At 35.4% G+C, this 13,008-nt stretch overlaps 1 protein-coding gene across 1 annotated transcript; it reads left to right on the forward strand.

The window, feature by feature from the left end:
• The first annotated feature begins 1,273 nt into the window (after positions 1 to 1,273).
• LOC138308250 (uncharacterized) lies at positions 1,274 to 12,783 on the forward strand. The gene is made up of 3 exons (XM_069249241.1): positions 1,274 to 1,513; positions 3,457 to 3,673; positions 11,172 to 12,783. Exons 1-3 carry the CDS (start codon positions 1,277 to 1,279, stop codon positions 11,378 to 11,380), a joined length of 663 nt encoding a protein of 220 aa, XP_069105342.1. The 5' UTR covers positions 1,274 to 1,276; the 3' UTR covers positions 11,381 to 12,783.
• Positions 12,784 to 13,008: the final 225 nt, after the last annotated feature.

The following is a 13,008-nucleotide window of genomic DNA, read 5'->3' on the forward strand; positions in this document are numbered from 1 at the left end:
ATAACATCCTTAACAGTGGTTGTTTTCCTACTAATTGGTCAACCGCTATGATCATACCTGTATATAAAAAGGGTTCGAAATGACCCTAATAACTTTAAGGGTATTAGTTTAATTAGTTGTCTTTGTAAACCTTTCACTTCTGTATTAAATAAACGATAAAAGATTGTGCCCTGGTTGCAATTTAGATGTGGAAGACGAATATCATTTTATTTCAATATGTATTAATTATCATGATTTAAGAAAGAAATATGTAAAACCTTTTTATTGGCGTAAACCATCTATGTACAAGTTAATTCAATTATTATGTTGCGAAAATATAATTGATCTACGTAAATTAGCAAAATTTATATTTGAGGCCATGAAAATACGATACCGCATCCAATAATTTCAGTATAGTTATTTTAGTGTTGTTTACTTAACCTGTAAATTATGTAGCCTTTATATAATACACATTTTGATTTCAATGTAAAGTACATTTGTAACTTGTCTGATATTGTACTAATTACTATGTGATTGTATATATATGTATATGTGCGTATTTTGTACAATTTCAATAAGTTGTAAACTTAAGGAAAATAAAGAATCGAATAAATAACACGGCTACAGTACTAGTACACTCATTCAATGCATCGATACAAGTCAGCGGTAGAGCGGTAGGGGTTCATGTACACGCGTCGTTCTCAGTTGGGGTAGCATGGCTGTAAGAAATCGCCCGTCGCCCAGCCTATTCACTCTGTTACATCGTAAAAACATGGGAAATGGAAACTTCGCACAAAGCAAGGGAACAGGTTACACAATGTTAGTGAAAAAAGGATATTGAATTGCACATTCCTTGGCGCAATTACTTTTTTCCATTACTAATTTATATAAATAGAACACTTTAAAATAACCTATGTGACTATACGTACCCGGATGGATACCAGGTAAATCTGGCCGACACCACGGCGATATTACAATGTAGGAACATATCAAGATTAGTTCAAAGTTTAAAAATGTTCATCCTAATAAAACAGGTTCTTCTTTCCAAAATAAAAAACCCCATATTACTTCATGTGTTCATTTGTATATACCCATTTGTATGCAAAAACTATATATACAAAAGAGCGGAATACCAGGAAGTTGGGAATACCACTCATACACCTTTTCAACAAGGTCAAGTGCGTATAATACCTCTCCTCTTACATGATTTCCTGTATATAATGCATTATACAAGGTCCATACATAGTAAAGATGATCACGTGACTACATTGAGTCAGCAAAATTACCTCTGTACGCTATGCATTATGGGAAACTCTTTACCAACATTAAAGAGATGGCCGCCAACTGTCCCGTACGGAATTACATGGACGATCAAAACATACAGTGGAAAGAAGGAAAGCCAGATTATACTCAAGTAAATGAGAAATATCTAAAAGAAAGATCAAGGAAACACCCTGTTGACTCAATTGAGAAACTTGTGGAGAACCTCGTAAAAACATGGGAAATGGAGTCTTCGCACAAAAAAAGGGAAAAGGTTTGTACAAAATGTTATTAGAAATTATATCAAATTGCACATATTTTCCATGACGCCATGACTATTGCAGAAAATGTAGATTTTATATTATTTGTAAATTGTAAACTGCATTAAATCACCTCATGCTCCGTATTTTGACAGCGGAAATGTAAAACAAAAAATCACCCGTAGACTCTACTCGCATGACGTATGTGTCTTACCTTGAACGATCGTGCATCCTTGGAAAACCAACAAACCCCTGCCGTTTTCTCGCTTCGAGCTTACCCTAATGCTTCATAGACACCCCTATGTCAAGGATACGCATCCCCTGCGCACTCCAATTCCTTTAACCTTCTCCATGGTGCTAATGAGCCTGAGGGTCCAGATGATCATGACTCACTGTCCAAGGGCTTATATCAGGACTCGAGGGCTCATTATTGGGTGTGATGACAAAAAGTCATCGCTTATACAATGTACCACAGGTCAGGTCAACCATGAAAAAATTGTAACCCTTGCATGGATGACACACCAACACAGTTTGAAACATCAATTGGATACGACAATCATATCATTTATATAAAGACGTCGAACCTGATCCAATCCATTAGCGCATTGCAAGGATCGGAAAAGGGAACTTTGCGGAAATATGCTTTGAAATAATTTATTTGGGACGATCTGACATTTAACGTTGGTTATCACAGGCCCCATCCAGACCGATATATTATTAACGAATTTCAACGCCAAGTTTTCCATTGTGAAAATCTCGGGTTGTAGGTTTATGTATTACCCCTCGAGTTGTGATTTCGTTGTCATACCCTTTAAGTATGATATGATTGTACATGTATAAGTCATCCATTGAGGATAACAATCTGATAACATTTAAACTAACTAACACACAACTTTTTAAAGTACTGCGTAGCTACACGAAATGTTCTATATAACACAAATATCTATTACTCTAAAGTTATCAAGTTCATCAAGCGTTCATTAGAAATGTTAAATGTTTAGAAATTACACTGTGGTATAACTTAATTGATCAACTGTGATCATGACATCATACATAGGTATACCGAGTGAATGGTGTCATAAAGCAGGCCAGGAACATCCACTTTTCATAAGTTCACTGTAGCGAAACTAAGCTCGTAAACCGAAACTGCCACACTCATATTCAAAACGACGAAATTTTGTCAAGGATGTAAATAAAACTCTTTAAAATCAAATTTAAACACTGGTACAACCACAACCTGGAACCTGCAAGATGAGTACGAGTTCTATAGATCTCTCCACTGGAAGGAAACCCAACCATATCAATTTGTATGTGTTTACAATTCACATGGGTAACATAGTCATTTTAGGACGACATCCCATGGCCATGTAACTGGAGAACCAGTCGTCCTCCTCCCTTTTTGCTGAACAGGAGCAGAAAACACAACTTTTATAGAACACGGTGCATCTTGGTATCTTGACCAAGGGTCAGAACCTACAGTCTTGCTACCAAGGGCGAGCGCTCAAAGGAGTACAAGATAATTCAAATTTTGAATTTCTTTCCATCTTCTGAGTGTCCATAAAATTGCTCATATATGATTTACCATCATAATGTACAATCAAAAATACGTTTCTTCTACTGTCACACAGACGGGACAAAATCTTTGGTCATGATAAATACTGACACACATCTGTCTCAGCATAGTCTGGCGATTACGCTCATTTCGAAATATCGACTAGATACAGTTTTAGCCGGTTAAAATTTTCGCAATTTTGGCTAAAACGAAAGACCAAATTCTAGCCGTTATAAATGTTCACGATTTGGCTTTGACCTTAAGGGGAAGGTATAGGATTTAAGCATCTCGATTTCTCGCGATCGTAGCAATATAATGCAAAATTGGGAAAAATTAAACTGGAAATGCAAAAATTTGTATTTATTTCTGAACTTTTTATATTATAGCATTTTATGTTTGATCAAGGACTGGCAATCTGTTGAAAGGGATACCTTTAGAATAAGCGTAAATGGAGGCAGGCAGTTTACGCTGAAGGACAACATTGAAATTGGAAACTACAACATCTTGATGTGGGACTCACCTCTCTATCAGGCCAAAGAAGAGACTAATATATCGTCACACAAACTTTTCCGCCAAGCAATGCCCGGAGGTTTCGCCTGGGAGGTCCTAGAGGTATTTTCAGGTATGGAATAAATTTGTATTTGAGCCCATGAAAAAAGATCGGAACATAAATTTTAGCGTAGCTGTACTCCATTTGTGTCATATCATATTTCGGAATGCATAAAAAATTGAGAAGTCGACAGGATAATTAACTTACATAATATATAATAATGATAAAAAAAATACTGTTAGAGGTGTCTTCATAATTCTAACTGTTCCGAAATCAGAACGATTTTTTTAGAGTTCCAGCAAAATTAATGTATTTTAATTTACTTACTTTTGGAGAAAATCAACTTTTTATGTCCCTGTTCCGCCGATGCAAATATTTACTTGGAAGGTCTTTATCGCTACGGTGTTTATTCCCATTGAAAACAAGCGTTCTAACGCCCTTCGCGGGTTTTCGCGATTCGTTTGATTCAATTTCTAAATTTGATGACTTGATTCCGAACATTCCAGTGACGTCACTTTTAGTAGGAGTGAATGAAACGGCAGTCAGTCCCGCCAAACAGTGACGTCACAATCACCGGAATGACGTACGTCGCTTACATATTGCCCACGGTAGTAAAAAGGAGTACACACTCATTCGGTTTAGTGAATACATCTGTGTAAATAACAGGCAATTTGCTTTCATTTTGAATACCATCTTCTGTATGTATAATGAAAAAGTTGCAGGATAAACAGAATACACGGTCACTATCTTACAATACAAGTTTTATTTTGGTGTCAACAGGAAAAACCGAGATGACTCGGCAAAACCTCCTCATCTCATCGCACAAACGATAGCAGCATCGATATTAATGATAGCAAAATAAAAATGTCCAACGTTGGAAATATTGCTAGTACATTCATCATTTACATTAACCAATAATTAGAATAATCATTTATTTCATCTAGACTAAATCCCATACACCGCCTGCAAGGAGACGTCCTTGGCCTATCGCTACCCGTGATGCTCGCGATCGTGGTCTTATATTATGTAACTTTTCATGGGATATTAAATCTAGATATATCTGTTTTCGACAGTTAAATTTCTATCAACATGTATAAAGCAAGCAGTCTCAACTGCTATTCCTAGGCCGTAAAATGCAATATTGGTCACCTTAGCCAAAACACAGGGGCACGCAAATTTTGACAGAAATGTTTACTAGTAATTTGATACGTATGTCATTTAAAAGTATTGGATACTTTTTTATATGCACTTGTATATCATGACGTTTCAAGTGGCTGCCTGTGTTGTTTTTTGTGAAAAAATGAATTATACATGTATGTTATAAAATTCGTTTAGGTTTTTTATTGTCATTTTTGTTATATACACTGTATGTGATACTTAAACGAAAACACATATTTTACCTAAGAAGCCAATGATATATATAATGTAAGTATCGGTAAGCTTGTTAACTTACATTATATATAATAATAATAATAAAAATACTGTAAGAGGTTTCTTCATAATTCTAATTGTTCTGAAATCAGAACGATTTTTTAAGTGTTCCAGCAAAATTAATGTAGTGTAACTTACTTACTTTTGGAGAAAATCGACTTTTTGTGTCCCTATTTCCCTGATGCAGATATTCACTTTTGCCATACTTGGAAGGTCTTTATCACTACGGTGTTTATTCCCGTTGAAAACAAGCGTTCTGACGCCCTTTGCGGGTTAAGTTCATCTTACGAATTTAAAGTCAACAAAAGAAGCGGAACAATATCAAGAAACAATGCATTTTCAGCACAAATATCGACATTAGTCGGGCACAGAACTCGATACCGGATTATAAGAATTTCCTGTAATAGTTGCAATAGGAAAATATTACGATGTCAGTAAATAAATGTCTAATTTCTTTCGTTTGATTCAATTTCTAAATTTGATGACTTGATCCCGAACATTCCAGTGACGTCACTTTTAGTAGAGGTGAATGAAACGGCAGTCAGTCCCGCCAAACAGTGACGTCAAAATCACCGGAATGACGTCGCTTACATATTTCCGACGGTAGTCAAAAGGAGTACACACGCATTCGGTTTAGTGAATACATATTTTCTTGATCATCAAAGAAGCGTTTCGCTTTGAGTGAAATCGTGTAAATAACAGGCAATTTGCTTCGTTTTGAATACCATCTTCTGTATATATAACGAAAAAGTTGCAGGATAAACAGAATACACCAGTGGCGTAGGAAGATGAAACGTAATGGGGGGCAAAGGTCCTGAATATTTTGTAACCCAAATTATTGTAATTTAGAAGGGCTGAGATGAGTTTCACAATGAATTTTGATGATTTTGCGAGGGCCCGAAAGCGCGAGATTTTGGTGTTTGAGGGGTCCGGGGCCTCCCCCGGGAAAATATTACCATTTAGAATAGCTTGAATGAGTTTTGATGAATTAGCGAGCGCCCGAAAGCGCGAGATTTTGGTGTTTGGGGGGTCCAGGGGCCTCCCCCAGAAAAAAAAAAACGATTTTGAATGGCTTAGATGAGTTTTACGATGCATCTTGATGAATTTTCGAGCGCCAAAAGGCGCGATAATTTGGTGTTAGGGGGTCTGAGGGTCTCCACCGGGAAAAAAATACGATTTAGAATGGCTGAGATGAGTTTTACGATGTATTTTAATGATTATAAAGCGTTCTTAACATTGAAATATTTTGATTTAAAGCTACCTGCATTTAGAAATGATAATTGTGTCGTCATAACATTATGCAACCCTACTCGATCTGAATACACCGGCTTCACACCATCGGCACATTGCTGTGTAACATAAAAAAAATGAATAAATTGTCTCGATAAGACATAAACAGATTGATCTTTTAAGAGACATTTTTTTTAAATAGTACATAGAATCCCTTGATGGACATTTTTAGTCTAGTTCGTGTGTATTGAATTTTTACTATTTAAGGTTTGACATTATGTGCTTGAACGTTTTAGGAAATGCGCCGCGCAGCGGAAAATTTTCTAGAATGAAGTACGAAAAATGTGCAGGAGGACCCTTTTTTCTTTCAAATAAGCATTTTTGGAAAATTTCAGTCGGCGAAAATGGGGAGGGGCAAAAAGACATGTTTGCCCCCCCTCCTGGGAAACGGGTGGGGTGGGGTGGGGGGAGTAGTTGCCCCCCCCCTGCACCCGCTTCCTACGCCCCTGTACACAGTCACTATCTTACAATACAAGTTTTATTTTGGTGTCGACAGGGAAAACCGAGATGACTCGGCAAAACCTCTTCATCTCATCTCCTCGCATAAACGATAGCAGCATCGATATCAATTTTAGCAAAATAAAAATGTCCAACGTTGGAAATATTGCAAGAACATTCATTATTTACATAAACCAGTAATAAGAATAAACATTTATTTCATCTAGACTAAATAATTTGCAAATCCCATACGCTACCTGCAAGGAGATGTCCTTGGCCTATCGCTACCCACGTTGCTCTACCCACGTTGCTCTCGATCGTGGTCTTATATTATGTAACTTTTAATGGGATATTAAATCTAGATATATCTGTTTTCAACCGTTAAATTTCTATGAACATGTGTAAAACAAGCAGTCTGAACTGCTATTCCGAGACCGTAAAATGCAATCTTGGTCACCTCAGCCAAAACACAGGTGCACGCAAATTACAAAACTATAGCTTTTTTATTGTCATTATTGTTATATACACTGTATGTGATTTTTAAACGAAAACATATATTTTACCTAAGAAGCCAATGATATATATAATGTAAGTATCGATTAGCTTGTAATGGTAATAATGATAATAAAAACTTTATTTCACTCTTACTACATTTTTTGCGTTCGCGCACGTATTGCTCATTCTATTATGCATGTGTTCCGTAATTATGATATCCGTGAATGGCGATTAAGCTTATTAAATAATTCAAAATGGGGAAAAATGGAATTAATTTATAGGTAAGGGGGAATTTTGAACGATTTGAACATTATTTTAATATTCTGTACAATGTATCTTTCAAGAGACTTCTCATCACTTTAAAGCTTTCTTATACTTCAGAATAGCCTTCTATTGGTCAATATCAACATTATAAGACTCTTTTATATGTGGATATGAACGATAGGGATAACTTACCCTAGGGTCACGAAATGAAGTAAAACCCGAGGCTTGCCGAGAGTATTTTTCTTTCATACCTCGACGTTTTATTGCAATTTTACAACTATAATATCCCGCCATTTTGAAATAGATTCGAAGAATTCTAGGGCTGAATGTCAATTTTTCATACATGAAAAAAACCGTGATATTCAATAAAAAAATCCGTCGTTTGCATCTGTTATTGTAAAACCAGTCAAGTTTGTGAAAACATGTTAAAATCTTACCGAGGAAATAGAAATTTTGTTGACGCCGTGATGTAGGCTTTATTGCATGGGTAGCCATGCATTACAGCCTCAGGCGGCATGAGTGTATTGCCCTAGATCAGCCAGTATTACACCCGTAGATCTATATATGAAAGAAAATATATATATATATCTCGTTCTATAGATCAAGTATTTATACAGCTGTGTAAAGCAACATTGACCTGCCAAGCATGTTAGGTCTGGTCGCCACTGAGAAGTGCAGTGTTGCATGTATACAGAACACGTTTCTTTTTTACCAACAGACCAAAAGACTTCATAAACATGTAAAGAGTGACAATGATCGCACAAATTGTTGAGGTACTTAGATAACACTTGTCAAAATATATTAAAATTAACCACATTCCATCTGTATAATAAGAAGAAATATTTTTTAAAACTTAAAAACTTGTAAGTGGCAACATCGACAAAACCACAAGTATGTGCACTGTCTAGACCTAGAAAGTAGCTAAATCGGTGGAAAATTCGTCGGTCATTGTCTACAATTGAAGTCCAGATGGGTCGAGCATTTGGTTGCAATGCCAAGTATTTGCCAAGATGACACTCGCTAGTGTTCACACACACAGTTCATTGTCATATGTGCTAAGTTGGTGGAAATGTTTAGCCGTTTGACTTACTGCTATGGCTTAAACTAGGACTTAATTATGCGTATTTCATTTTTGACTGGTCCATTGACAAGATAACCGACGGACAGCTAATGTAACGAAATAAGGCGTATTCTTTTTTAATGTTAAATACTTTAATGACCATGATAATTTCGCATAAATCATTATGAATCTATATATTGTTGACTTTTTATTGTTGTGAAATGTCTATGAAACAATGTGGTCATTACTAATAGTATAGTTTGCAAATAAATTAATGTCAGTCAGTAATAATAACTTTAAATTGTACATTTTGCTTTAAAGGGGCTTTCACTAAGGGTGACCTTACAGGGTAAATCGACTTAAGTTTTGAAAGCTTAAGTGAGCAGGGCTAACTAGATTTTATTTTATTAGTTCTTACCCAACGTTTACAGAGAAATGATCAAGATTTAAATGTTGCGACACGCTAGCCGCGGTAACCAGCAGGCCAGTGTCGTCTCATCATACTGTCTTGACGCACGACAAGTTTAGAAGATTTATTGCTTGTATGTCATGATTACAGCAAAGGACTATGTATAGTATGGGTTCTTTTTGTTATGGGCCTGTTTTAGATTGCGCACTATTTAAGCATTAAACTATCTTCCTATGGCATCTATGGTATATATTATTGCTAGAGCTTCGCAGACAATCTTCATAGTGCGCTCTAGCGCATTATGAGATGATTGCCTGCAAAGCTCTGGCATCTATATAGACCATAGATGCCATAATGTTATGACCCAGAATAACAGAAATGAGAAACCAGCAGCTAAATTCTCTATACAATATTACACAGAGATGGTTTACAATATCTTAAGTAAATGGTGGTGGTACAACAGTAAAACGAGACTTTAAAGTGTTACTTATCTGTATGCGAATGTCCTGATATAGTTCTTGATCCTTCCAGGTTCCGAATTAACAATAATCACAAATGCACAAAGGAAATAAATGTCCACAGATAATTTGTTAAGTTCCAGGGAATATGAAAAAATCCACACAATGCGATGTAACAATCCACAGATAAAGTCACAATAGCTCTCCCAATTGAATCTAATATGGCGCTGTACAATTCTTCATACATCTAATTACAGGTCTCATTACTGTTCTGATTAGCCTTTGGCAGCTGGAATATATATATAGCTTAACCTTAATTCAAGAATATTTGAGAACCTTCTACTTCTACATATATCTAACTAAAACAAAAAACAAATAAACCCACTGAACTTTCTGGAAATAGATCATTCTAGATCCCTACTTATAATCAACATGTTTAAAAACATATTTATTTAAACATGATAATATTCTAGAAAGTTCTATAACCTAAATTAGTTATATGAACTTTATAGGATGTATTGATAATATAGCTATAGGAGTTATCTCCCTTATTTTTAAAATAACTACATGTATTTAGTGTAGCCTGGAGGCCCTACCCATAATTCCTAACCCACCGCTAGGAATTATGGGTAGGGCCTCCTAACCCACCGCTAGGAATTATGGGTAGGGCCTCCAGGCTAGTATTTAGTGTCATCCATAACAATAGGAAGATAGTTTAATGCTTATATTTGCATTATCAACTTTTTTAGGGTTTCTGCATTGACATTGTTCAAGCTAGACCAGGAAAACCTTTTATCAACAACGATTTAATTCCCTAGATGGAACTGCCATTTTGACGGTGATCAAGTGACGTCACCACGTCAACATTAGTGACGTCATAATGGTCACGTTTTGAGCGTCAGTTATACCGTCATATACTTTACTTTGCCTTGGTTAGTTTATATAGTTGAAGTGACAAGTAAATGTAAATATTTCTTGATATTCATTTAAAAAAATCGGGCCAAAACCATACATAGTCCTATTTATCTTAAATTGGGCGGTTTTGTTTGTGTCCGATATCATTTTCGGTGACGTATGTTGTCCCCATTGATTCTAGTATTGTGCCGCATTCTAAAATGTAAGATGTGTAACTTTTGTATTGTTCACTATTATCATTTCAGGACAACTGAAATGTATCCCTATGCGTGATAGTGAGATTCCGAGCACTTGACAATAGAAATTTTGCGGAGGATCCAAGATATTATAGAGTGGCTATGTGAGACGCCTTTATATAGTTTTAAACAGAGAGAAAATTGAAAATTTAACTTTTTTTATTAATAGAAATTATGTGATAAATAGAATCGTATACTCGTGATGTAATATGAAATGTATCAATCATTCAATAATTTATATTTCACGAGCCTTTAGGCAAATTATTTAACGAGTTTGATGAATTCCATATTACATGTTCATGGGCATAGATTATATTTATCACATTTTTTATTGATAGAAAAAGTAAATCTTTCAATTTTCTCTCAATATAAAACGGTAGAAATCTGGCTCGGATGTGATCTTTCCGTCTCCGGGGATTAAGACGTCAAAACAACATGTGACATACTCAGTGTGGTATTACTCGTGGGTCTTACGATATTTATGACATAGCCGTATGACATGGCTGGACGGGCCAATCATAAATGTGATAAATATGTTATATAAATGTATTTCAATACTTTTCATACATTTCAGGTCCACCAAAAGTATCCTTCACCTGGCGCCATTGGGGGAAGTGGGAAGGGAAGTACAAGGATTCTGACCCAACAGGGGAGGATTTGGAATTAACCGGAAGTTGTGTCGCTGTGGTTAACGGTGATCTGAAAATAGTTTCTATCGAAGTATTTTATGATCCTAACCCAATGATAGCTAAACTGATGAAGGTTAAGAAGTGTCCAATGTGAAGTTGATACATCGTTAGTTACCATAGTTACGACTACTTACGATGTCTACACACCTAACGCGACGCTACCCAAATTGGTAACTCTTTGAACATAATTGTTAAAATTTTCTGACATGTGCTCCAGATTTTTGTTTTAATATTAAACAAAAAAAGATGCCTTCAGATTTGTTTACTTGTCAACAGTCCATATATTTATAAATTCATTTAAGGAAAGTTCAAACATGTTTTAGTCTATTTAAGTCACATATCTGTAAACAGTATCCTATTCAGCAATTATTTTGGTTTCCTTGTTTTAATATAAGGTGTCGCACGATGTCGTTTCAGGAATCTTTCACAATTTCATTATTTTCATGCTTAGATATAAATAATAAGCCACAGAAAGAAATATGACATATTAAAAATGTCCCAGCTACTATTACATGTAAAGATGCTCCACAGCCGACAGAACATAAATGATTATTATCATTTGAACAATAATTGGTGTTTAATCGTGTATATACATGTTTAATTAACACAAAAAGTAATATGAAATAATTTATTTTGTCTTCGGTGCATGCGCAATCATTACTTCATTCCGTTTAGGATATCGTGCGACATAATTTTTTCGGGATGCAATTAATTATTTTTCATATTTTTAACTTGAAGTAAAATTAGAAGCTTAAACTTTTCAATGATGGTGATGGTGTAATGTAAGTAACTCTTGTAACTGAAGAAAAATACTTAATCGTCTGCTCCTGTTTTTGATAGTAAAAAATACCTTTTGTCAGCGGTGGAGCACAGTTATTGTCTGTTTAGATACTAAACTGAAAATTCTGCTTTATTTAAAGTGTACCATATGGATAGCGTCACGTAACATATCAAAACTGAAGGCTTTGTTGCGATATCGGATGTTGTACATCAAAAGAAGCAAAACCGATACATGTGTATGCCTTTGAATGGATGCGTCCCTCTCTCCGTAAAAAATCATCAAATGAAGACCGGTGAATGGTCAGGATGTTTTTCTCCTGAATTTCATTCAGTTTTGTTATGGCATGTCCCAGAGGTGTGCATAGATCGTAAGTGACTGTAACCCCTGGATATCTTGGTTGGGTATACCAATGAAGCAGATCTAATTACGGTAGGATGTATGTTTTTACTAGTGCCATGTGATATTCATTGTACCCAGAAACTAACAATATGTAACGCGCAATATTGTAAGATATTTGCACATTATGTCCATACGGAATTTTTAATTTGGTAGTATATCATATTAATACGGTCGCCATAGGAACAATTATATTTAATGTATACACTAAACCTCTTTAAAAAAGAACCTACACTACTATGTTTTTTTTTTGCATATATATAGCACATATGTGAAAGTATAGAATAAAAGTGTGAACATGTTGAAAAATATACCCAGAATCACCTGTCGGATCTTATTTTTATAACTTAAAACGTAGCTTCTCTTTGACAGTTTATGTTTTGCTTGTGGAATCAACGGAAAGTTTACGACCTTTGTGACTAAAGAAATTATCAATATCGTTTTACATTCCCGCTTCGAAAAGTAGTGGGAATTTAATTGCTTTCGCATGGACTGTCGAAATTGTCCTCGTGTATTATTCAGCGCCAGTGTTTTGTTTCCTTTTC

The sequence above is a fragment of the Argopecten irradians genome, chromosome 14, assembly GCF_041381155.1.
Source record: "Argopecten irradians isolate NY chromosome 14, Ai_NY, whole genome shotgun sequence".
Classification (NCBI taxonomy): domain Eukaryota; kingdom Metazoa; phylum Mollusca; class Bivalvia; order Pectinida; family Pectinidae; genus Argopecten; species Argopecten irradians.

Coding starts and splice junctions, on each gene's coding strand:
- LOC138308250 (XM_069249241.1), top strand. CDS start 1,277: ATGCATTATGGGAAACTCTTTACCAACATTAAAGAGATGGCCGCCAAC. Junction 1,514..3,456: donor CGCACAAAAAAAGGGAAAAG/GTTTGTACAAAA, acceptor TGTTTGATCAAG/GACTGGCAATCTGTTGAAAG. Junction 3,674..11,171: donor GGTCCTAGAGGTATTTTCAG/GTATGGAATAAA, acceptor CATACATTTCAG/GTCCACCAAAAGTATCCTTC.